We start from the raw sequence: 26,613 nt of genomic DNA on the forward strand, positions 1-26,613 counted from the left end.
AACCAACTGGTTCCATTCACAAGGTCCAGATTCTCTCTCTCTCCTTCCAGGCCTGGGCTAGGATAAGCTTTCCACCTTCAGTACTTCCAAACCATCAAATCTCTTTGCCATTCTCCACTTAGTCCTCAACTTCCATTTTACCATTTAACCTGGTAACCTACATTTTTGGTTGTTGTGGAAAACCACATCTTATTTTGTTAGCCTGGGTACTTTCAGATTCCAGAAATGGAGGTAGGCAGTGCCCAGACTCATCATCAGGGTACCTGAGCCCTCCCCTGAGATGGCTTTCCTATTGGCCATCTGTTTATACCAAAGAGGAGACCTAGACGGAGAGGCCACCCCGCTTTCCTGCATCATTAAAATAGGGGTAGATTTGCCCATAGTGGCCTTCAATGACTTTGACAAAAATGGTGTGTATCTTTTTTTTATTTTTTTCCTATTCCAATGGCTTTAGCTTCTAGGTCAGGATTAGGGTGAACTAGTGGTAAAAATACGTTTTCTGGATTATAATTATCATTCTAAGTAAGATTTTAAAAAAAATATTTCCTGTGAATAAGAGGGCAGGAAATGTGCTTTGTAAGTGAACATCAAAGATTAGGGTAATTTGAAATGATAAAGAAACTCAAGACAGGTTGAGAACAGGTAAATGGGATTCTATAAGCTAAGTCAAATTTAAAGAACAACAAAACACTTGCCCAAGTCTCTTGGAAAAACTGGTATTAAAAAAGAATGAGTTATAATAGGGAGTTAAAATGTTCCTCAGTCCTGTAGTTTAAATTCAATATTCCATCAGTGTTACAGGCAAGCATTTTTAAAAAAAGTGTTGGCACAGCATTGTGAGCCATAAATCTCATTTCTTGCTGATTCACCTGTTTCTGATCAATGCTTCTTAGACAAAATGGTCTATGCCTGTCGGAAAATAAACCTGGTTATTTCCTGCAGTCGCTAATGTGGAACTACTGGGGGGGGGGGGGGGGAGGCAGTTCTGGCCGGAGATGGTCCACGGTGATTGTCACAGGAGTCTATTAAATGGGAATGTACTAATCCGTATCGGCGCGGCCCTCTCTCAATCAGTAGGTGCTTCACTTGGTATCTGGGCCCTGAAAGAAAAGCTTACGCGGCTCGTGGGGACCCCCGTTGGTGATGCGACGGATCTAAAACAAAAGAATCTGGTGCACTTTCCATGGAATGATTGTAATTCATTGAATTCTCAGAAAATTCCAGTCCCGGCCACCGATTCCAGGAGCATGCAGTAGGTGGCACCTAAAAGCTCTTTGGAGGCGAGCAGGCGCCATTCGAGCAAAAGCGGCGGCCGCTGCAGCAGCTGGCACGGCTCAGAAGTCGGGGACTGAAGACGGGGCGAGGGGAGCGAGGGGAGCGGCGGCAGCGGCAGCGGCAGCGGCAGCGGCAGGAGCGGCAGGAGGAGCGGCAGGAGGAGCGGCCCGCCGGGCGGCGCAGGTGCGGGGCGCGCGGGGCGCAGGTGCGCGGGGGGCGCGGGGGCGCAGGTGCGCGGGGCGCGCGGGGCGCGCGGGGCGCAGGTGCGGGGCGCGCGGGGGCGCAGGTGCGCGCGGGCGCGGGGGGCGCGGGGGCGCGGGGCGCAGGTGCCGGGGGCGCGGGGCGCGGGGCGCGGGGCGGGCGGGCAGCTGACGGCAGCGTCACGGCGGCGGCGCGAGGGAGCGCGCGCCCCGCCTGCCTCGGGAGGAGCCCGCAGCCGCACAGCCTGCGCCGCCCTGTCCTGCGCCAGGCGAGCTGAGCTCGGGAGAGGCTGGGCGCAGAGTTGCGCGGCTCCTCAGGTAACGATCCCCCCCCGCCCCTCCCTTGCTGGGGCTTCGCCGCGTCCGCACTGGGGCGCCGACGGCCCCGGGCATCCCGGTCGGGGAGCCCCGGGAAAGGGATTGCCGCCCTCCGGGAGGGCGAGCAGGCGATCGGGATCCTGGAGTTGGCCCCGGGTGAGGGGTGGAGAGGGAGCTGCGTTTCTGCGTCCGCGTCGGGGCGGGGGTGCGCCTGGGCGCTCTCCGTCTCCAGCGTGTTCCCTGGAGAAGCACGTCCGTACCCGACGCGGGCTTTCTTCCAACGCGGGAGTTGGTGTTTTCGGGAATTCTGTGGGGCAGGTGTTTCTAGGGTGAAGTTGACGGAGTGGGTTTGCCCAAGTCCTCCAAGCTGTGGTCCCAGGTGAGGAAAATGCAGAGCGCGTTAGGACCGCCGGTGGCTCAGCATGTTTTCCCCGACCGCACCGCAGCCCTTGACGGGCTTGGCTGAGACCCGGCGGGAAGATTGTAATTCTCCTCTTGCAGGACGGGGGCTCGTGGCCTGTCCAGGTGGCCCTCCCGGCTCCCAGGTGTTAGGCGGGCGCGGGGGAGGCGCCGCAGCCCGCCTGCAGGTGTGCGGACGGGGCTGCTCCGAGATGACAAGGACTCCTGCCGGCCCGCGCTCCCTGCAAAGCCCTGCTGCTGCTCGCCCTGCGGGAACCCGTCCGGCCGGGGCGGGGGGCGGGGGGGTGGATGCTGGTTTGCTCCTTTAAAGAACTCCAGTGCTCATTCTTGGGGGTTTGGGAGACTTTTAAACTGCAAGCCCTGTGCTCTGGGAGTCCTCTCCGTTGGCCCGTGAAATGCAGCGTCTGGTGGGTTCAGCCTCTCCAGCTGTGCAGTGACACAGCGCTCCTTCCTCAGGGGTGTCTTCTACATCTCTGCCCTTATCAACTTTCCAGCGACCCCCTTCCAAGGGAGAAGCTTGTCTTAGCGTAGGGGACCGCTCCAGCGTCGAACTAAAAAGCTGTAAAATATTCTTTGTAGGGAAGATTGTTCTAGGTAACCATAAAAAGCTGGAGCATCTTACATTCCAGATCAGTCCAAATGTGCTTCTTTTCTGGTGGCATTTGGATTTGAAGAGGTGGAGAGGGAGGGAGAGACAAGGGGAGGGTAACATTAGAATAAATTTAACAGATTTTCCCCGGGGGAGGGGGCGGTGGATAATACTATTTCTTTTCTTTCTTTCTTTCTTTTTTTTTTTTTGTCGTTGCCTGAAATTGCAAATTGTCAACAGTTCTGTCTGTGGAATTGCAGGAGCCCACAGTTCCTGTGGGCTGAGGCATTGGAAGCCCCATGGTTCATCTTGCAGGAACAGGAGGGACGAGGCAGGGGAAGCATTTTTACCCCCTTTAACACATGATGGTTATTTTGGTAATAGGGCGAGAGATCCCCAGGAGCTCAGGGAAGGGAGTGGGGAGAGGCGGTTGTCTCACAGCGCCTGGAATCCCTGCTTCCTCCTGGGCTACTTCTGCAGACGGCAATTAGAGGTGCACAGTTATTGCAGAAGCCTCCAGAATCTTTTCTTGTGGCAGCTTTCATAGTTTGTTCCTAAGGAGAGACTCAGAAAACAACCCAAATTGAATTCCGAGTTGTGGGAGTGCCTCTGCGCCTGTGTCTGGCAATCTGGCATTGCCAGCAGCCCATGGATGCTGTCTCTCCCCGGGTACCTGCACATCACACTGAAAATTAAAACCCTTTGAAAAATAAAATAGCAAGCGTTCTTTGTCAAAAAGAGAGTGCATCTGTGCCGATAGTCACGTGTTGTTCCCTCTTCTAATTTTGTTGCCATAGTTGACATGTAATGAACCTTATTAATTTGGACAAAGTCGTCATTCTCACACACACCCCCCCAAGCCCCCAAGATGAATGCAGTGAAGTTTTGCACTAAAAAAATTTCTTTGTTATAAAGAGGAGCATTTGGTTTTTCTGGGGGGGGGGGGAGCAGTTGCCTGCAAACTGTTTTAAGTTAGAAAGGGCTCAGTGCTGCCCTGTAACTTTGTGTCCCATTCTCACCTATAAGGGGGTTGGATGTCTGTCTGTCTGTCCAGTGTGGCTATTTCCAGAGGACAGATGTCTCTTTAAAAACACAGCTGGTTTCTAGGACATTGTTTTTGGTTATGCTTTTTCTAGGAAAATACCTGCTCTTAATCAAAAGGGAAGGAGATGGTTGTCACACTGTCATGATTGCCGATGTTGTTTTGCAGGTTAAATTTGCACGTGCGTGCACAATTAAGGATTAGCCTCAAGTTGTTTAATTGACTTCATGTTATGCTTTAGTTTTTATTTCATTATGAATCTTGCAAGTTTCCCTTCCTTCACCAGGTGAGGGTTCTCCAGAGTGCCCGGAGCAGGTGCTCTCTCATCCTCTCTTGCTTCGCTCTCACCATTGACAAATTCAGGAAAGAAAGATTCCTTGTAGCTCTGTCCTTAATGCAGTGAAGTGTTTTCCTATAACTCAGCACTCTTCAATGTAAATAAAGTGCGTGAGCCACATGTATAAACTCAAATGTCCTAGAAATCAAGTTAGACAAGTAAAAATAAACCAGTGTGATAAATTTAGATAATATATTTTCTTTAACCCAATCTGTCAAAAATGACCATTTAAAGATGTAATTGATACAGAATACTGATAAGATACTTTACAAATGGGTTTTTTTTTCCATGCTACGTCTTACACTTATGGAACATCTCAATTTGGATTCACTACATTTTAAGAGGTCAATAGCATATGTAAGTAGTGACTATTGTATCGGCTAGCGTGGCTATGGAAAGTAAACTTTGACAAGGCAATTTAAAAGCTGACAGGTTAGGAGCCATTAAACCATTAAATTAAACACTATCAAAAATAAATATACAGATAATCTCAAATTGCTATAAGACCCATGTCCTACCCTTCCTTACCTTTAGCTAGTTGTGTGGTCTTGAAACCTATTTTTACTTCTCTATCAGTAAAACAGGAGGGTTGGGTCAAATAACCTGCTGGGTCAGCTACCTGAGTCAAATACCTGGTTCTCTGAAAATTAACCAGTGAAGAGACTTGAGGAATTCAACCCACATGCAACCTAGAGATGTACCGTAGCAGGAACAAAGCGAGCCATCGTGGTGGTGGGTGTTGCCATTTTGCACAAGTCCTGTTTGCCTCAGTCCAATCCCTGATGGCAGACGTCAGCCACTGCGTCCCCATGTCCCACAGGAGATCATTCAATTTTCATATTTAAATTCCTTTACTGGTGGGCAGGTAACAGCAAATCCATTGTAAAATCAATAAACGGTGAGTGAGCTAGTATATACTGCATGATTGAAGATGCTTCGTGAATCTTCTCAACTTACCCTTCATTGGTATGTGTATTTTCCATACTTCTGTCTGTTTTGACACCATTAAATAAAGTTGGGTGAAATGGAATGCTTTATAATTGAGTGACTCGTGAATTCTGACTTCTTGAAGCCCAAAAAAACGAGTGATCTTCATGAAAAGATGTCACTTTCTTCACCCCGCCCCTGGATAGCCTTGGTGGTCAATGAGCGACGGAGGGGCACGGGGCCATTTCTAATACACGGCTGGCTGGCTCGGAACCAGGGTAGGAGGTTTGAAGAGAAAGGAGTTTGTATGAAAGGAGTTCGTGCAGTGTTCTTCTAAAGCTAATTGATGTCTGAAAAGTGGTTGCTTTTCTGAAGAAGTAAGAGAATTCAGGACTGTTCATTAGGACTTCCCCCTCTCTCCTCCCATCCCTCTGAGGCTGAGCTCCAGAAGGGTCCATGTGCTCCTGAGCGTTCAGACAGAGGAGCTCTTAGAGGGGGAGAGCGTCCTTCCTATGTCACCTTCACCCTCCGATGGCCTTATTGGAGCACACCTGGGACTTTCTTTCTTTAAAAGTTTTTTTTTAAAAGATCTTATTTATTTATTTATGAGAGACACACACACACAGAGAGAGAGAGAGAGGCAGAGACACAGGCAGAGGGAGAAGCAGGGTCCGTGCAGGGAGCCCTATGTGGGACTTGATTCCGGGACCCTGGGATCACACCCTGAGCCAAAGGCAGATGCTTAACCTCTGAGCCACCCAGGTGTCCCACGCCTAGAACTTTCGATGTGGGATTTATCTTTAGCCCCTACTGGGCAAGGTTGATCAGTGTCCAGGTCTCTGCATCCCGAGCAGAGCCAGCAGCTCACTCGGCTCGACCACATCAAGAATCCAGCTCAGTGGCATTTTCCTGTTTTGGACGAACTTAGACAGGCCTTCCTAACCACACTACCCAGCTACCTATCCCCTCCCAGTGTGCATGGTATCACTGGGCTGTCTCACTGTCCCCTGCTTGTGAGCTGTCCCCCGCGATTTACAGAAAGCCCGTGGAATAGTCCCATTTGGCTTTCTCTCACTCAGTAGCGATCTCTCGCTCTCCATCCCCCTCTGACTAGATACCGTCGTATCCACACCCGATGATAATGTTGGCCCTTACTGTTGACCGCTCAGTGTGCGTGCTATTTGGGTACCTACCCTCCTGTTCCATCAGATCTCTGCTCTTGGCAGAGAGCTATTTCTGGCTGTTGAGTCAGAAAACGCACAGCCGTCGGTTATTAGCTGCCTAACATGGCTGTTCCGTCTTTAACGTGAACAGGAGGCCATTCTGAGGGTTGCTTGGCAATGTTATATGTTATCCCATCGACAGCTTCCTTCCACACCATTTTAGCATCCTCAGCCCCTGGTCCCATGGTTGCTGACTTGGATCAGCTGGGGTGCCTTCCTGGGTTTGCTACACCTGAGCTGAGATGCAGGGTCCGCCCCTTCCTAGCACTGCTGCAACCACCCGGAGGCTCGGGTCCCACATCTGCACGTTGGGGCTGCTAAAACCTCAATCAGAGGTGTTTTGAAGACGTAGCTTGTCTAGGATTGACCTCTCCACACTTGCTGAAGGGTCGGGATTCCCGGGGCTGCTGGGGCGGGTGGTGGTTACCTGGGGAGCATCTCACAGGTTCTGCTCCCACGCTGGGTCAGATTTGTCCTCCTGCACAAACTGGCACAGAGCCCGCTGTCTTCCGTGCTCCTCGCCTCCAGGCTCAGCCCTGTCTAGCTCACCTGGTGTGCACACTCTCCAATTAATCTTAAAATATTGATTTTTTTTTTTCCTTTACATCTTGCTCTTTGAGCCGGGCCTGCAGGGACTCCCTCTTTTGATTCTGGTTAGGACTGCGTTCCTTCTTTTGCCAACTCTTTCCTTCTGTTCCTTGGCTGAGCTCATCTCCCCATGGGCAGTCCCGCCTCTGTCACTGAATTCAGGCTGTTCTGCGTATGTAAGAATATCCCCTGCTTGGCATTTTTGTCACTCTAGTCTGTTTGTCTCTGCAAGGATCTGGGTGTCCTGGCCTTGACTGGAAGCCTGCTGAGGACAGGTGGTGCCAAGGACTGTCCAGCATCACCTGTCATTGGATCCTAGACACGTTGGTGGCTACAGATTTTTATGGCACGTTTTGCTGACCTGCTTGGTAACTGTAGAGCAGATGCAGATAAAGATCTGTTATTGGTTCACAACTCCTGACTCCACACCCTTGCCTGGGCTCATCCTGTCCACTTCTGACCTCTGATGCTCTTCCTCCCTCACCAAGAGCATTGGCCCCACAGCACTGGTCCTCATGGTGTCACCCAGGAGACCTGTGTCTTTCCCTCCTCTCCTCTGAAGCTCCACATGACAGTGACAGTCTCAGGAACCCTCCCCTTCCTGAGGGACGTGGGGAGTTCCCTCTCCCCACAGCGTCCACAGCGTCCTGTCCTTGCAGCGTGCTTGCTCAGTGCACTTACTCCACTGCTCTCCCAGGACTCACATTTCATCCTGCTGCTCTCTTCAGTTGTTCCCTTCCTGCTGATAAGTATACATGTTTGTGTCTGTGTATCCTCAAATTAATTTTATTTATTTATTTATTTATTTTTATTTATTTATTTTCAAATTAATTTTTAAAAACCCAAACTGGGTGTCATTCAGCCACCAAGTTGCAATCATCCCTCATTTCACAGCCAAGGCCCCAGGGCACGTTCCTGAGCTGCACCTCGTGTTCCATCGGGACCACTCCTGCCGGCTCCCCAGGGGCTCTCATCTGTCCCACTGCCTCCGTCCAGTCCATACTGTCTGGCCCTGTCTTCAGCTTCACCCTCTGAGGCTCCCTGTGATGCTTTGCAGGCCCACTGCCGCCCCCAGCTTGCGACCCTGGAGCCCTCTGCCATCCTCGCAGCTCCGGGGCTTCAGGCCCTAGTCACCACGGTCCCCACCCTACAGCCGGCCCTGGACACGTTATCTACCTGCTCACACAGCACAGATGTACTTGCAGCTCACTCTGCGGGAAGTCCTGCTGGTGATCTCGCCCTCCAGCCTGGCCTTGGCCCAACCTGCTCTCAGGAGAGGATCAGACCCTGTCTCTCAGGTTCTGCCACTGGAAGCCTTACAGGTTCCCTTGACGCTTTATTTCCCTTAGCTCCACATCTGTGCCCCTTCCTGAACCAGCCAGCACCTGCCTATAGCTGCTCGTCTGGTCTAAGCTGACTGGGTTTAGGCCCCACTCGTGATACTCGACTTCCCGTGCGCTGTCTCACTGGAGCCAGCTCCTCTCGGGGGCCGTGGCTGCCCTCTGAAACGCGCGTGGCCCTCTATGCCTCCTGTCCAACCTCGCCACACCCCGCTTCCCTCTTGCAGCCTTTGGTATTTGGAGGGCTATGGGTAGAGAGCTTCGGATGCAAGGAGAGGTCTCCCTCAGGGGCTGCACAGGGCCAGGAACAGAGGGCCAGGGCCAGGGGCAGAGGGCCAGGGACCACCCAGCACAGGCAACAGCCCCGCCCCGTCCTTGAGGTGGTGGCCCGCTTCACAGGATGCTGCAACTGCAGCCGGGGAAGCCACGTCTGCCATGCTGCTCAGCCACCCAAGAGGCACATGCCATCTGTAATTGCATGGCCACATAGAGATGACCCCCATCCTAGCCCCCAGAGATCTCTATTCCTGGCACCTTGCTGAGCCTGGCCCTCCCCATTGGTTCATTACAGGTTTATTCACACTCTGAGCAGGTTCTTATCAATGCCTCCTATGGGCCAGAGGGTGTGCAAGCACTGAGGAGACAGAGTGAGGGAGCCGATGAAAAGCCCCCATGGAGCTTATGGTATAGTAGAGGTGAACACAAATTTTTAAGAAGTAAATTGCATAGCATGTCAGGAGAGAATATGTGCTCTAGAGAGACATAAGATGGGAAGAGGTTACAGACTATGAGGGCTGCAGTGAGTTAGTGTGGTCAGGGGTCTTGTTGAGAAGGTGGTATTTAGACATAGGTCTGCAGAAGGTGAGGAGTGGGGAAGAGTGGTCCATGGAAAGGGAACTGCCAATGCAAAGGCCCTGGGGCAGGAACATGGAGCTATTGTCCAAGTAGCAATGAGGAAACAAAGGTGGCTGGAGTGAGCTAGGGGAGAAGCAGCAGGAGGCAAGGGTGGGGGTTGAGCCCCTTTAGCTGCTATTCTCACAGAGACAGAGTGGCCTGTGGAGGGATTTGAGTACAAGGATGACAAGATCTGGTGCCTTCGGGGAGTTGATTAGAGCAGCTTTCGGCTGACGTGGGCCTTCTGCTTAGGAGGCTGCTGCAGTGACTTGCCTGAGGGTTGAGTCATTAGGATTTTCTCTCTATAAAATCATGTGATCTTCAAATAGAGACCATTTTACCTCTTGTTTTCTAATCCTAATGCCTTTTATTTTTTTTCTTGCCTAATTACTCTGTCTACAATTTCTAGTACGATGTCAAATAGGAGTGGTGTCAGCAGGCATCCTTGTCTTGTTCTTGATCTTAGACAAAACTTTCAGCCTTTCACCATTGAGCATAATGTTAGCTGTGGGCTTGTCATAGATGGTCTTATTATGTTGAGATGCGTTTTTTTTATGCCTAATTTGTTATATGTTCTTTATCATGAGTGGATACTGAATTTTGTTGAATGCTTTTCCTGTATTTATTGAGATGATCAAGTAATTATTCTCTTTCATTCTATTAATGTGATCTATCAGGTGGATTGATTTGCATACATTGAACCATTTTTTGTATCTATCCCAGGGATAAATCATACTTGATTAAGGTCAACGATCCTTATAATGTGCTGGTGAAATCTGTTAGCTAGTATTTTACTGAGAATTTTTGCATCTATACTCATCAGGGTTATTGGTCTGTCATTTACTTTTCCAGTAGCATCCTTCTCTGGTTTTGGGATCAGGATAATGCTGGCCTCATAGAATGAGTTTGAATGTTCCCTCCCTTTCATTTTTTTTTGGGGGGGGGGGTAGAGATTTAGGATTGGTATCAATTCACTTGCAAATTCTCCTTGAAATTCACTAGTGAATCCATCTGGTCCTGGGCTTTTCTTCATTGGGAGATTTTCCATTAGGGATTCAATCCCCTTACTGGTAATTGATTTGTTCTGATTTTCTATTCACAGATTCCCACTGGTAATGTCCTAGGAGCAACCTATGTCACCATCATAGTGACAATGCTCCTAGGAGCGTTTTTATGCATCTCTTTTCAAAATATCCTATCTCCATAGGACAGTTGTTTTTCCAAAGGAGGTATGGTGTCTCTCATGTTTACAATTTCATCTTTATATTAGAGAGAGAGGAAGTAGCCTTAGTTTTGTAAAATACCTACCATATGGCCTACTACTCAAAGCTGTCTGCCATACAGAAAATGGCAATGAATTTAGAACATTTGCTTTTTGTATAAAAGACACATGACTTGCCTTTTAATTCTACAACATATATATTCCTTGCTACAAGGTAATTAGTAAGCCATCCTACAGTAGACAGTATTTTTGTGGTTGCATCTTATCTCCTTATAAAGTATGTTAAAGAATTTGCTGTATCTTAAAGATTGAATTTTCATGTTATATATTATTATTATATATTATTTATATGTATATATTAAAATACTTGCCTTATTTATAACATATAATATGTTCTTACCTTTTATAAACTAGAAGTACCTATTTCATATTAAAAAAATACCAGTTGGAGATAAGCACATGGAAAAGAATGAAACTGGACCATTTTCTCATGCCATACAGAAAAATAAACTCAAAAGGATAAAAGACCTAAATGTGAGACCTGAAACCATAAAACTAGTCCAAGAAAACACAAGCAGTAATCTCTTGGACATTGGCCTATGCAACATATTTATGGACATGTCTTCTCAGGCAAGGGAAACAAAACCGTTGGGACTACACCAAAATAAAAAGTCTTTTCACAGCAAAGGGAACCATAAACAGAATAAAAAGGCAACATAGTGAATGGGAGAAGATATTTGCAAATGATATATCCAATAAGAGGGTAATATCCCAAATATGTAAAGAACTTATATAAGTCACACCAAAACCCCTCCCAAATAATCTCATTAAAAATGGACAAAGAGTGCCTGCCTTTGGCTCGGGGCGCGATCCTGGAGACCCGGGATCGAATCCCACGTCGGGCTTCCTGCATGGAGCCTGCTTCTCCCTCTGCCTATGTCTCTGCCTCTCTCTCTCTCTCTCTCTCTCTGTGACTATCATAAATAAATAAATAAAAGTTAAAAAAAATGGACAAAGAACCTGAATAGACGTTTTACCAAAGAAGACATCCAGGTGGCCAACAGATACATGGAAAGATTCTCCACATCACTTATCATTAGGGAAACACAAATCAAAACTGCAGTGAGTTACCACCTCACACCTGTCACAATGGCTAGAATCAAAACAACAAGAAACAACAAGTGTGGATGAGAATGTAGAGCAAAAAGAACCCTTGTGTGCTGTTGGTGAGAATGCAAGCTCGTGCAGCCATTGCTGGAAAACAGTATGGAAGTTCCTCATAAAGGTAAAAATAGAACTACCATATGATCCAGTAATCTCACTGTTGAGTATTTACCCAAAGAAAATGAAAACATTAATTCAAAAAGATACATACACTCTTGTGTTCATTGCAGCATTATTTATAATAGCCAAGATATGAAAGCACCGTGTCCATTGACAGATGAATGGATTAAAATGATAGATAGATAGATAGATAGATAGATAGATAGATAGATACGCAATGGAATATTAACCATAAAAACGAATGAGATCTTGTCATTTGTGACAACACAGATGAGTTTATGCTAAGTGATATAAGTCAGAGACAAATACTGTATGATTTCACTCATATGTGGAATCTGAAAAAAAAAAGTTGAACAAATAGCAACAGATTCATTAATACAGAGAATAAACTGCCTGGAGGTGGGAGGGGCAGGGGAGTAGATGAAATAGGTGAAGGGAAAAAATAAAATAAAATTAAATATCCAAATGCATGATATGCAGTCACTCCTGCCTGATTTTGGCTTCAACTTCTTTGCCGTAAGAACGTACTGAATGCTGCAATAGATTCTGCACCTCTGGTTCTATCTCTATAATGTTACCATATATCCTTCAGTAAATTTTTATTTCACTTGACATTGCCAACCTATGAATGGTAAGTCTTATGTTGATGTTTCAAAACTTTATTTTGTTTCTTCAAAGAATTCATTTTTTCTTCTCGGGTACAGTTTTCCTTGGTTGGCTCAGAAAAATTTATTCCAACAGCAGATAATCATTCAGTATGTGCTAAATGTTTCTGATGTGTTTGGCGATGAGTCAGAGGCATTGATGTGCTTGGTGAATGAATTCAACAGGGACCCTGCCTTTATGGTACTGATGCTAGACAGAGAGTGGAGAGAAAACACAGACAAACACTGAGAGAAAAAAGGATGTGCCAAAGTATCTTATTATTGAAAGAGAATCATTATAGCAGATAATAGATGCACTAAAGTGTGTTTGAGACATTTGTACTTTTGCTCAACTATAGCCAATCTTCTCCTCTGAAATTTCCAATATGGGTTTCTTCCCACCTCATGCATTATTTTTTTATTCATCTTTCTGTAGGATTCTCGGAAGGGAACGCATTTCAGTTTGTCACCGTGCATTTTGGCATGTTATTTTACATATTTTGCCACAGCAGGAAAATAAGTATTTTTCTGATGGCTTGTGGCTATTTGCTTTTCACTATTAGTTAGAAGAGGATTCTTAGAATTTTCTAAAAGATCATGGTCAAATTGTGTAATGGATTGGATGAGTTATAACAATGTGTTGCTAAAAAAAAAAAAAAAAAACATAGATATTTGTTCCAAAGTGTGGCATACCAGCAAATACACAGTGTAAGAAAAAAAAAAAAGTAGCATTCTTTTTGATTCTATGTGTTCAAAGTCTGGTATAGAGTCCAGCTGCAGCACACTTGGGAGTGGCTACCATTTTGGACAACACCGGCTATCAGGCTTAGTTTTAAATGCCCTGGCTAATAGTGATGCTTAACATCACCTTTGATACAATATAAAATTAGGACCAGGAATCGGGTGCAGATGTTAATTGGTCTTCTCAGGAAATTAGATTTTTGTTTGGTTTTGTCAGATGAGATTAGACTCAAAGCTTTTACTGTGTGATGTGGATGAGAAAGGAGAGGGCCTCTCTGTCCTGCCAGTGCTGTTAGTTGTGCTCGTGTCATGAGTGTGGTCTTTAAAGTGTGGTTCTGTTGTTGATAGAAATGTTTCTACTTGCAATCATATATTTTTATTGTGCTAAAATACTGGTAACATAAAATTTACCATTTTCATCGTTTTCAAATGTACAATTAGGTGGCCTTAAGTACGTTCATACTGTTGTACCGCCATCCATCCACAGGATTCTTCATCTCCCCAAACTGAAACACTGTCCCCATCAAACACTAGCTCTCCATCCCCTTCTCCCCCTAGCCTGGTACACACACCATGCTACTTTCTTTCTCTACTCTAGACTACTCTAGGGACTCTAGTGGAATCATGTCGTATTTGTCCTTTTGTGACTGGCTTATCCCACTTATCCCAGAATAGGACCAATGGCCTAAATATAAGAACTAAAATCATAAAACTTGTAGAAGAAAACATAGAGGTGAATCTTCATGACCTTGGATTTGGCAAAATTCTTAGGGCCCTGAAAAGCATGAGTAACAAAGTTGTTTACAATTGTTTAAGGGAGTCTTTCTTAGACACGTGCCAATTTTGTCAAGTTGTATTTGGCTAAATCTAGAAGCTCACCTAATGACCTACACATATACAGAGCCCCGTTTCACCAGGCTTATGGCGAAGGGAGGCCCCGGGCTGCCCACGGCAGCACACTGAGCCTTCACACCTGGCACCAAACACTTTCCTTCTCCTGGTCCGCAGAGTTCCCATGTTCGCACTGCCTTCATCCTTTGGTGTCTGCTCACCTGCAGGGTTAGCTTGCGGCACCACCTTGGTAACTAATCCTTTGACCAGAGTGATGATGGTATTTTTATTCACATGATTTGCCTTTTCATTTCCCGTACCTGCATGGACAGAAAAGCAATCAAGCAGAAAGTGTCCCCAGTAGAGTCAAGCTCTTGGCAGTGTGAAAAGTGTTACGAAATGCATGTTGCATGGCTCTCTGGCATTTCTGAGCATGATGGTCAGAGGACTGCATCAGACAAACATTAGCAAATCTTTCTTCTGTGCCTAAGTGGTGGGATTACTTGCCTCTCAATAATGAAAGTCTTAAAGAATAATGTAACCTTTCCAGTCCAAGACATGTCTCGGTGTCTCTCCACTTGTTTCATTCTTGCAGCTATCATGAGTCTTGCAATGAATACCTGAGGTCCCCCCTCAGGGAATGGTCGCTCCATTATCTGGGTGCACATGTGTCACCTGCTTCTATGCCTGTCCTTACATTGCAGGGCAGGATGTTCCAGAACACCATGAAGCAAGCTTCCTGAAAAAGGAGTCTACTTCTTTGGGGAAAGATAAGCCATAGATGTTTAACTCTTTACAATCTGGCAAATGTTCCCCACTAACAAACAAATCTGTCATTTTTTAGGGTCAGCTAGGAAGGTCCATGAAATGAATCATTAATTAAATTGAGATTCTAAAAATACATAGAAGTACACTCTGCTACCTAGAGAATTTATGCTCCATTGAAAGCTAATTTCTTTTCAAGATATCCTTATTTATCTTGTAAAATCAGTAATAGTTATTTTCATTTCAGTGACCCATTCCCATATTAGTTGTAGTGTTAAATATAGGCTTTCAGGTACCGACTTTAAATATGGAATTTGTTTAACAGTGAAGTTTAAGTGTTATAATAAAGACAGATCTATTTGAGGAGAGGCTGTTGTGGAAAACCAAGGCAAGATTCAGGCAGAGAGCACCTGTGTAATCTTCAGGAGATGGGAGTGCCTTTGATTTCAGACCGTTGGTGAGGATTTATGGCAGGAGAGCACCCAGATTTTCAGGCTTTTCCAAACACCCACACTTCATGAACTGAATTTTTCTAATCTCTAATTTTTGTGTGGTTTGAACAATTTTATTTATTTATTTATTTATTTATTTATTTATTTATTTATTTATTTATTTATTTTTGCAGCAGGCTTTATTCAGGCTAAAATACAGGTAAAGATTGTGGTTTTACCTGAGATGCTCCTTTTTTCTCATTCACATGAATCTGCTGTTTCTCCCAAAGGGTATTTGAACAGCCAATTTCTGTGACTCAGGAAATCTAAGTCCATTTTCCCTAGAGTCTAGGCCCTCTAGGCTAGGATAACCTCCCATAATTCTGTATCCAGTGACAGTGAGGTGTGGCAGGTTCCCCCACACATCCTATACTTCTCTAGGTACTAGCTGGGTACCCTGCACGTTATCTCACTTCTGATGCTATCTACCCAGAGAAGGCATCGGATTTCATAGGTTTGAGGGCACAGTCCTACAAGCAGACTGCCCCCTGCTTCAGATGCTAGTGGCAGGTCCAGGCTGTCACCTGCACTTCTGGCTGGCCATAAATCAGAGGTTTCCACCACCCCCCTCCTCTGGTTTGATTCATTTGCTAGAGTGGCTCACAGAGCTCAGGGAAGCATGTTACTTAGTAAATTAGTGGTTTATCATGTAAGACGAGAGCTCAGGAACAGCAGGTGGAAGAGATGTGCAGGGTCAGGAATAGGGAAGGTGGTGGAGCTTCCACAGTCCACCTCTGCATCTGCCCAGAAGCTCTCCAGACCCTATCCTTTTGGGGTTTTACCATGTCTTCATTACCTGGTCATGACTGATTACATAACTGGCCATTGGCAAAGGATTCAACCTCCAGTGCCTTCTCTCCTCCGTGGAGGTTGGAGGAGGGGAAGGCTGAAAGTTCCAAGCCTCTATTTATGATTGCTTCCCCTGGCAACCAGCCCCCTAGTCTTTAGGTGCTTTCCAAAGGTCACCTCATTGACACGAACCAAGGTGTGGTGGGAAGGGGCTCCTTATGAATACCAAGACACCCATTTCACCTTTATGGCTCGGGAGACCAGACAGTGTGATAAAAGATGCTCCCAATCCTCTCCTCACTCAAGAAATGCTAAGGGTTTGGGGAGCTATGAGCCAGGAACCATGATGAAGACCAAATATATATAAAAAAATGTCTTTCATCATCTGAATGATCAAATGTATATTTCTTACAAATCATAATACTGCACCACTAACCTGATTTTCAGTATTTAGAATGTCTCACTTTAACTTCTTTAAGACACATAAGTTATGATACTTTGGGATGTATCATTTACTCCCTTTCTTTGATCTCTTCCCTCATTTGTCAATGTATAAGTATAAGCTTTTTAGATGTGCTAAAGGGCTGAGACACCATGTAGTCCAGACAAGTTCTGGAAAAAGAGAGTAGAAAGATATTATTCCAGACAGTCATCCTATGCAGGGCATCTGTGCAACCAGAGAACCCACTCTATCTGCCCCTCCTAGCCATCGTGGTGACTCTTGCCTAAATCAGGAGACAGCCAGGGACCAACAGACGTAAGTGAAAACAACATCATGAGACAGAAGATCACAATGAACAAGCAGAACCAGAGATAGCTCAGATAGAGATAAGAACCAGCAGCAACAAATCTCAATTAGCATTCTTGTTGATAGTCAGGGTGGTATTGCCTTTCTTGAGATAAGAAAGAAAGTGCTTTTTTTTAAAAAAAAAAAAAAAGATAATTATTTATTTGAGAGAGAGACATAGCAAGCTGGCGGGGGTGGGAGGAGTGCAGATGGAAAGAGAGAAGTAGGATCCCACTGAGCAGAGACCCCCTGACACAGGGCTCGATCCCAGGACGCTGAGATCATGACCTGAGCCAAAGGCAGATGCTTAACCCACTGAGCCCCCCAGGCACCCCAAGAAAGAAAGAACGTGCTGCTATGAGGAAGGCAAAAACAGAGTGCAAGAAAGGGGACTGAAAATATAAGGGGAAAAATTCTAAAGAAGTCAGGCATAGGTACACTGGATCCATCATCTAAGAAGAGTTCCAGAAACAGAGAGAAGATATAGGGGTTGGGATGATTTACTTTTTAAAAATAGAAGGAAATTCCTCCAGGCTGCAAAAATGATCAGGTTTTTAAAGCCTCCCTCAGCCTTCGAAAACATAATTAAAAAGCAGTTCTAGGTACATCCTGGTGAGATGTTGTAACTCCCAGAAGAGAGAGAATATCCTCCCCCTGCCAAAGAGAAGGGAAAATCCCCACTTCCCTGCAGAGGTAAGAGCATCATACTGCCGTGGATTTCACATCTCTGGATGATCAAGTTAGAAATCAAATTATCCTTAAAATCTGAGGAGAAATAATTTGCTCTTGGTTTAGCTGCAGGGTTGCATCAATCAGGTAAGAAGGACATGAAGTCAGTAATTTTAATGCCATCTATAAGAATTTATCAGTAATGTTTATATCAAAACATAAAATGGATCCAAGGAAGGTGATAATAAATTGAAATACCAGAACTGGCAACTAAGAGTTACCAAGGTAAAACAAAAACAAAACCAAAAACAAGTAGGGGGTAAAAAACCAACGAAACCTATGCCTACAGAAAATTATGCATCAGTCAGCAAAGTCTGATTGACAATGACTTTCCTCGGTGGGTTCCATCCTACCCTCTACTTCGGCCTTGAAAAATTGGAACGAAAGCCTTTTAATGCTGTCTCTTGATAAGGTTTGGAAACGACCTGCAGGGAAGTTACAGAAGACTTGATATAAATTTTGGAGCAGATTGTAAATGTTATACCTGGAAATACTGGCATATACTTTAAAAATAGAGTCTAACAAGACATAGGTAGTGGAGGAAGGCATTGTGCTAAATATCATAGAAAGACATGGTCCCAAGTCAATAAGTCAAGACATTAAGATCCATGATTCAAGCAGTGAGTGCATTATCTAAAATTATAATGGTGAACACCAGGAAGTGACAACCGAGTGTCCATTCTTTTTCATGGTGGTTATTTCTGGAAAGAGAAACAGGCTGGTGAAGGAAGGAAGGGGGCCTCAGTGCAGATAAAAATGTGTCTTGCGTCACCTTTATCTTTTTTAGCCAAGTGCATGCATGATGTCAATTTTCATTTGTTTGTTTTAAGGTTTTTATTTTATTTTATTTTATTTATTAAAAGATTGTATTTATTTATTCATGAGAGACACACAGAGAGAGGTAGAGACACAGGCAGAGGAGGGAGAAGCAGACTCCCTGTGGGGAGCCCAATGTGGGACTCGATCCCAGGACCCCAGGATCATGACCTGAGCCAAAGGCAGACGCCCAACCACTGAACCACCCAGGTGCCCCTGCCCCTTCTAAACTCAATATTGGTTCACTATTCTGGGCCTATTGAATTTTCATGTGAATTTTGCAATCTGCTTGTCAGTCCTTGCAAAGTAGCCGGTTGGGCTTTTTGTGGGAATTGTGCTGAATCCCTAAGTGATTTGGGGAATATTGCCATTTTAACAAGATTAAGTCCTCTGATACATAGACATGGGTGCCTTCCCATTTATTTAAGTCTTCAAATTCTTTAAACAGTGTTTTTTAATTTTTACAGCAAGATGTTCATGCTTCCTTATTCAATTTATTCCTAAGTATCTTGTGCTTTTTAATGATACTATAAATGGAATTGGTTTCTTACTTTTGTTTTTAGATTGTTCATTGTACGTGTATAGAAATACAGTTGACTTTCATATGGATAAAACCTTTTATTTTTTTTATTTATTTTTTTTAAGTTTTTTTATTTATTTATGATAGTCACAGAGAGAGAGAGGCAGAGACATAGGCAGAGGGAGAAGCAGGCTCCATGCACCGGGAGCCCGATGTGGGATTCGATCCGGGGTCTCCAGGATCGCGCCCTGGGCCAAAGGCAGGCGCCAAACCGCTGCACCACCCAGGGATCCCCAATAAAACCTTTTAGAACTAGTTTATTCTCCTTTGTTTTTTGGAAGACTCCTCAAAATTTTCTATATACAAGATTATGTATGCCTTCTGCGATAAATAGTTTCATTTTGTCCTTTCCAATCTGGATGCCTTTTATTTCATGTTCCTGACTTATTCTCCTGGTTAAAAAACCTCCAGGAAGGGATCCCTGGGTGGCGCAGCGGTTTAGCGCCTGCCTTTGGCCCAGGGCGCGATCCTGGAGACCCGGGATCAAATCCCACATCGGGCTCCCGGTGCATGGAGCCTGCTTCTCCCTCTGCCTATGTCTCTGCCTCTCTCTCTCTCTCTGTGTGACTATCATAAATAAATAAAAATTAAAAAAAAAAAAACCTCCAGGAAAATGGTAAATAGAAGCTGCAAGAGTGGGAACTCTTGTCTTTTTCCTGATCTCATGGAGAAAACATCCAGCCTTCTATCATTAAGTATTGTCTTAGCTACAGTATTTCATAGTATGCCTTTTTTTCTGGCTCAGGAAGTTCCCTTTTATTCCTGATTTGCTTAAAAAAAAATCATGATCAAGTGGTAAACTCTGTCAATTTAAAAAAAAATCATGATTGCAGAATTTTGTCCATTTTTTTCTTTTTTTTATGTCTACTGAGATGATCATTTTTTGGTCTTTTATTGCTATGGCATATTATAGTAATTTTTGGATGTTAAAATGACACTGCATTCCTGGCATAAATCCCACTTGGTTATGATGTACAATCTGTTTTATATGTTGATGGATTGAATTTGCTGGTATTTTGTTGAGGATTTTTGTATACATTCGTAAGAGATACTGGTCTGTAGTTACTTGTGAAATCTTTGTCTCAAGCTGGTATCAAGGTAATATTGGCCTCAAAAAGAGTGATAAGTGTTCTCTCCTATTCCACTTTTTGGCAGAGTTTGAGAAGGGTTGGTATTAGTCCTTTGAATGTTTGCTGGAATTCCCCAATGAAGCTCTGGACCTGGCTTTCCTTATGGATAGTTTTTTGATCACTGTCCTGCTATAGATATTTTCAGATTTTCCATTTCTGCTTGATTCGGCTTTGGTGGTTTGGGTCTCTCACCTGAGCTACCTAGAGTCACCATGTTACCATACAGTCACCATGTTACCATACAGGAGCCCCTTATAACGCTTTATGTTTCTGCAAGGTCTGTAGTAATGTCTCCTTTTTCACTTCTAATCTTAACAATTTGAGTCTTCCCCCATCTTTGGTCAGTCTAGCAGAAAATTTGTTAATTTTGTTGATATTTTCAAAGGATCAACTTTGAGGGTGTTGATTTTTCTCTAATGCTTTTCTACTCTTTATTCTACTAACTTCTACTGTAATGGGATCTTTCCTACTCTTTTCTTCCTTTGGAATTAGTTTGCTCTTATAAGGTCAGAGATTAGGTTACAGATTTTCGATCTCTGTTCTCATTTAACATAGCTGTCCAAAGCTATAGTTTCCTTCTAAACACTAAGCTGCATCCCCCCCCTCATGACTTTTTGACTTTTTTTTTCTTTTGCTTTCTTGGAGTTTTGCTGCCTTCTCTCCAGTTTGTGCCTGTTCCTACTGCTCCTTCATGACCCCCTTTTCGGCCCTGTCCTTACTAAATGTAGTCAGAGAGCTTGGGCTCCCAACTGTGCCAAGTGCTTGGTTTTGTCTTGTCTCCCTAGCGCCCCCCTAGCAGCTCTGGGAAGAAGGTGCTGTCATTATTCTCCATCTGCAGGCAAGTCCAGTGCAGAAAATTCAAGTAGAAAACTCACTAAGCTCTCTTATATCAGATTTGGCATTCTGTCTTCTCTTGCTACATGCCTTACCTCTGGCTGATTATTACTTATTATAGTGCTGTTTATGTGTGGATGAGACCCAAGTATTTAACTCTAGACTAGATGTCTCTGCTGCGCTTTCAGACTAAAGCCCAGTCACCTACCAGATACTATCTCTTCATGTCTGTCCTACAAACCTGACCCAATCACAGCTGCCTCCTCATCACCTTCTTCAAACCTACTTCTCTCTGCTGCCTTTCATCCTGACTAATGGAGCCACCACTCACCTGCTTGCCCAGCTCTGCCCCAGATATCAGTGCCCATCAGCTTTGTGCCCTGGCCTGAACATTGGATCTGTTCCTGCCCTTGTATGTCTACAAGTGGCACCGTCTTCTGGATGATGTGCCTTTCATCACTTAACGTCTTCACCCAGCCTTCTGTGAAATCTCTCCTGAGGGCCCCACACAGAACTGGATGCCCCACCATGCTGTTATCTTGGTAACACTTGATGCCTGGTAATTCTTAAAAAATAAAGTACCTATAATCATCTTAATTTAGATTGAAATTTGATTTGAACAAAAGGACCCTGCAAGCTTCTTAGTTGACTGTCCACTCATGCTACTCAATGAGCCCCTCTACATCATGACCTTAGTAGCACCCAAGCCTCTGAGACCATTTCCCTGTCCACATGGCCTGGGGGCACTGAGGGTGTCAGCAGCACTTGGTTTGCCTTCCAGCCCTCACCTGTTACCAGCTGTGTGAAATCAGGGACATGACATTCCACAGTGCCTTATGTGTTTCCAGTTATTTCATTGCAAAAGGACAGTGACACCAGTGCTGCAGGGTGGTGAGGATTTCATGAGTTAATGTGAACATTGAATAAATATTAATAGAATTCTCCTCCCCTTTCCCCCCTGTACTTATAAAATATCATGTATCGTTATCACCTGAATTTCGGATGTTCACAGTATTTTGTGTAAAATAATAAGGGTATTTGGGATATTGTGTGTGTGTGTTTGTGTGTGTGTGTGTGTGTGTGTGTTGGGAGGGTGGTTAATTCCCATCTTTCCTTTACCTTCCCTTGATTCCACCTCCCTTGGCCTGACTTGGCACCTCTTCCCTAGGCACAGGGATGCTCAGTCGTGGCCCAAGAAGGAGAAATAGACTCCAGTTAACTACTAAATAGATTGGCTGTCCTATTGGAAACTGGAGATTGCCCATAATTACTGGACTTAGATAGAAGGATAGAATTTTTAAATGAAATTCAAATTTTCTTATGTCGGGACAGCAAAAGCAAAATTCATCACTCCAGTTCTTTTTAAGCTATCAAAAGAGGGTAGAGCCATCTTTCTTGAGATTGTCTTAATTAAAAAAAATTTTTTTTTTTGAACTAATACTCTCACACATCTGGTTCCTTTGCTAGGTGCTTCCTGGTTGACAGTCTGAGCTCTCAAGCACCATGCCGGAACAAAGCAATGATTACCGGGTGGCCGTGTTCGGAGCAGGTGGCGTTGGCAAGAGCTCGCTGGTCTTGAGGTTTGTGAAGGGCACGTTCCGGGAGAGCTACATCCCCACGGTGGAGGATACCTACCGGCAGGTCATCAGCTGTGACAAGAGCATCTGCACGCTGCAGATCACGGACACCACGGGCAGCCACCAGTTCCCCGCCATGCAGCGGCTGTCCATCTCCAAGGGGCACGCCTTCATCCTGGTCTACTCCATCACCAGCCGGCAGTCCTTGGAGGAGCTCAAGCCCATCTACGAACAGATCTGCGAGATCAAAGGGGACGTGGAGAGCATCCCCATCATGCTGGTGGGAAACAAGTGTGATGAGAGCCCCAATCGCGAGGTGGAGAGTGGCGAAGCCGAGGCCCTGGCCCGCAAGTGGAAGTGCGCCTTCATGGAGACCTCCGCCAAGCTCAACCACAACGTGAAGGAGCTCTTCCAGGAGCTGCTCAACCTGGAGAAACGCAGGACCGTGAGCCTCCAGATCGACGGGAAAAAGAGCAAGCAGCAGAAGAGGAAAGAAAAGCTCAAGGGCAAATGCGTGGTCATGTGAACACCCTTCCGTGGGAGAAGCCGCAGCGTGTCCCCCATTCTGTCCCCTTCCCCCCCCACGTGACACCACCGTCGTCAGGGTAGCATGTATGATGCCCACGTGTTCAATATCGCCTTTTGACAGAGATATGCCCTGTCGTCCCTGAGAGGGCATTTCACACCGCCTCCGATCAGCGCCCCTCTCTGGAATCAGGGACTCTGCCCAGCGGCTCAGATGGAAACCCGTGTGCCCGGCAGCACAGGGGACTGCCACGGGCGCCAGCCGTGGCCCCCGGTGGCCGTGCCTGGAGAAGGCATGGGGCTGGTATGGGCGGGAGTGGGTCCCCTCTGCATGCATGTGACAGCCTGTGACCCAGAGCTACAGCCCACCCAGCCCGGGCCTTTTCCTCCGGTGGCGTAGCTGGTCATCCTTGGAGGTGGGACGGGGGTGGGAGGCAAGGAGACCAGGCCAACGCAGTTCCTTCCATTTCAGGTTCTCTAGCAAAATCACAAATAAAATGACACAGCATCCCCCTCCGCCCCCGAGGGTGCTCACTGTCGGGTCCCTGGCTCGGGGGAGCCTTGCCCCTCCAAGGGGATGCACTCACCTCACTAGGCCTAGTTAGCAGGCATCCCCATCCCCGTTTGGAGTATTTATTTCCCATACAATGATGAGTTCTCGAAGGGCGTCCTGCTGGGTCAGAGACCCTTCCATGTGGGAGTGAGGATATTTTGACGTGACTAGAGCAGCTCCCTAAGGCTCTGCATGTTACACTTGAGGATTTTAGAAATGTGCTTTATTTTCCTTCCTTTGACCCATGAGTGGTATGCTTCTTCCAGCCCCTCAGATTTTAAATAAATGCAATTAAAGTAGCTAATTTTAGACAATTATTTTCCCTCCAAAATAGTTTCCTTCTTTTCAGTAACTCTGTCTGTATCCAGCTGGGGAACAGCCAACAAAGGCCACCCAAAGACCAGAAGCACATCCGTTTTCTAAATCACATGGGTATCTAAACGCCCTACTTTGCACCTCAACAAAATACTTTGAAACAGAAGTTGTTCACTGTGTTTTTGATGATCTGTCTATCACAGAAGTATACTCCTGGAAAATGTGCTCGAGTAATAGATTATCTTGCATGCTCCCTCAGAAGTGTCTTCTAAGAGCCGTTTGATGCCATGTTCACTCTGGAAACAGTTATCTTTTCCTCTTAGTGACCTTGTGTGCATCCTTGATCCTCTGGACCAAATTAGGGCCCCTGCTGGTTCCTGCATGCTGGTGACGAGATGGACGGTGGCCAGTGGCTGGAGACAGGAAAGCTGCTCCGTTGTGGGCCGGGCACAGTCCACTCAGCTGCTCTGTCCAGTCTGGTTTGGCTCTGCTTCCAGAAAGTTCCCACTGACAGAGCCTGTGAGTCCTCCTATTTGTTCTAGTCCGTGTAGCTCACACTTGGCCTGGACTCTAGAATCTTCCTTCCAGCAGTGCTCCCTGCCTGGCAGACAGAGGAAGCCCTGGGCTGGTATGGGGAGCCCCCAGCTGTGGGGCCTCTGCACCAGCCTCAGCAGAGAGGTCCCCAACTTGGGGACTTTTGTGTGCACCTTCTTTGGTTCTGCTCTGCTCTCCTGCCGCAGCCAGGAGCTCCCTCCCTGCTCTCGGCATATCCTCATCAGCCCTTTGTGATTAAATGTCCTTGCTTTTGCTCATCTTCCATACTCTGCTGGCAGGTCCCCCTGTGGTATATGTCCGTGTGTGGAGGCACCTTTGAGAATCAGCTGCCCCGCTGTCTTCCCGTATCTTGGCCAACTAGAGCCACCCTGAGGAGGGGGGCATGGATGTGGCCTGGGAGCCAGTGGGGTCAGGGACCCCAGAACGCCCCAGCCAGACCTGAGGCCCTGTCCAGTCCCAATGCATGTACCCTCCCTGTGGTGGCCGCCCCACAGCCTTTACAGTGACACCTAGTTGGTGAACTTCCTAGAACATTTATTTTCCAACCTATCCCTATTTTTTTTTCTGTTTCTATTCTCAGAAAGATGTTATCAGTTTGTCATTTGGATGTGGGTTCAGTGGAAGAAGAAACAGGACTTGGTGGCTACAGTGGGAGGCTGGAGGTTGGCATGGGCTGCGTGTCCCTAAGGCTCCCAAGCGTGAGGTCTCTCTGCCGGGCGTCCTTTTCCCACAGATACAAGTCACATTTCCCGTTCTGCCTCTCACATCGAATGTCTAGAGCTTCACCAACAGGAGAAGCTTCAGATGGTTGAAAATTGAAGTGCGCTTGGGACACATTCTGTTCCTTTGTGCTTTGCCTGTGGGTCTATAGGAAGGTCATTGATGCCTCAGCCGCAGGTCTTTGCTCTGCTGTGATTTTCTATGAACTGCGCTGAGGGTTTGACGATTATCTCAAAATAGTCTTTGAGGAGATCCCCGTTGTCTCAGGGCTCCAGGAGGAGTTAGCTCCACAGGATCAGATGTGCTTAGCATGTATGTGGCCCTGTCCTCAATATGTAGCTGTGGTTCCAGAGGATCCGTCCCACGTTGCACATGGGCACAGAGGTTTTGGACCGAGCCACACCGTACGTCACAAAACTCCAAATATTGCTTTGAAGATGGCATTCCAGGGATAAGCATGGGGTTCCACGAGCCCCTTCTGTCCCTTCCCATCTCTCCTCCATCTGGTAACAAGCCATGGGCGTGCCCTGGGCATGCATGCAATACAGCAGGACCAAACAAGAGCAATATTGAATTGTTCATTAGATCTCAAATTATATATATATATATATATATACACATATTATATATATATATATAATTTATCTTCCTGCATTTTTGAAGTATAAAGCCGTACACTGTACATACCTGTAAGCTAGCATCCTTGTTTCACCATTTCTAATATTTAAGAAATGCGCATTCTTTGTAGAACAAACGACTATTAAAGGTTTTAAAAACTGCTCTGTGATACGTCATTTCCTTTTCAAGATTTGTAACGTGTCGCCCATACATCAGCTCTCTGGAAACATCCATCACTAACGGGACACACGTAAACCCTGGAAGCATCCTGGAACTCGGTCCGCCACAGAGACCGAATGTGGACAGAGTATTGACAGAGCATGACTTTTATACGTGTGTATATTTATATTTATGGTGTATATTGTTACAACTCCATGATCTATTTTATTTACTCTTCAGTTACAAAAGCCACCCTTGCATACCAGTTTCTAGTTGCCGGTGATGTTCTGAACATAATGAAACCTATTGTAATAAAGCTTCAGTTTTGACCCCCTGGCCAGTAGGTGGTGGTGTTTTTACCGATCCTTTGGGGGGTGCAGCGGGCCAGGGAGGGTCTGCACCTCCTTGTCTCCCACCTCCTTCCTCCTTCCGAGCGCACAAGGCTGATGGGCTCTTCGCGGGGCTGGGATGGGGACAGCGTTTCCGGAGGTTTTCGCTGGCGATCCCTGATGTGCTCTCAGGCAAAGCAAAAGAAGCATTAAGTTTACTTGCTGCCTGCAGCCCACGGGCAAGTCCTCGGCGGGCATTTCTCTGGAGCTGGGCGGCCTCGATGTTGGTACTTTGCTAGGGGCAGGGGGGGGGCAGCAGTCTTGGCAGGACCCCTGGCATCCTGTGCATCTGCCTTAGCAGGTACACATTCCTTCAGAGGGAGGCCTGGGGAGCTCAGGGGGTGAAGCATCTGCCTTTGGCTCAGGTCATGATGTCAGGATCCTGGGATCGAGTCCTGCGGCGGCT

General features: G+C 46.0%; 1 protein-coding gene and 1 long non-coding RNA gene across 6 annotated transcripts; one reads left to right on the plus strand and one right to left on the minus strand.

Moving 5' to 3' along the window:
• Positions 1 to 1,099: 1,099 nt before the first annotated feature.
• On the plus strand, positions 1,100 to 26,154 carry DIRAS2 (DIRAS family GTPase 2). 4 transcript variants are annotated; one of them, XM_049093189.1, is made up of 2 exons: positions 1,100 to 1,480; positions 22,264 to 26,154. In XM_049093189.1, exon 2 carries the CDS (start codon positions 22,300 to 22,302, stop codon positions 22,897 to 22,899), a length of 600 nt encoding a protein of 199 aa, XP_048949146.1. In that variant the 5' UTR covers positions 1,100 to 1,480; positions 22,264 to 22,299; the 3' UTR covers positions 22,900 to 26,154. The 4 variants fall into 4 exon arrangements, with proteins under 4 accessions (XP_048949146.1, XP_025279362.1, XP_025279361.1 ...); XM_025423577.3 differs by having other exon boundaries at positions 1,105 to 1,458; XM_025423576.3 differs by lacking the exon at positions 1,100 to 1,480 and adding an exon at positions 1,659 to 1,793.
• Positions 3,793 to 16,031, minus strand: LOC112644848 (uncharacterized). 2 transcript variants are annotated; one of them, XR_003126810.3, is made up of 3 exons: positions 15,928 to 16,031; positions 14,097 to 14,195; positions 3,793 to 4,319 (listed from the first exon to the last, which is right to left on the minus strand). It is a non-coding gene; the product is annotated as an uncharacterized LOC112644848 (long non-coding RNA). The 2 variants fall into 2 exon arrangements; XR_003126809.3 differs by lacking the exon at positions 3,793 to 4,319 and adding an exon at positions 12,298 to 12,514.
• Positions 26,155 to 26,613: the final 459 nt, after the last annotated feature.

This window comes from Canis lupus, chromosome 1 (genome assembly GCF_003254725.2).
Source record: "Canis lupus dingo isolate Sandy chromosome 1, ASM325472v2, whole genome shotgun sequence".
Lineage (NCBI taxonomy): Eukaryota > Metazoa > Chordata > Mammalia > Carnivora > Canidae > Canis > Canis lupus.

What these genes read in the sequence shown, in the direction of transcription:
- DIRAS2 (XM_049093189.1), top strand. Translation starts at nt 22,300, where the DNA reads ATGCCGGAACAAAGCAATGATTACCGGGTGGCCGTGTTCGGAGCAGGT.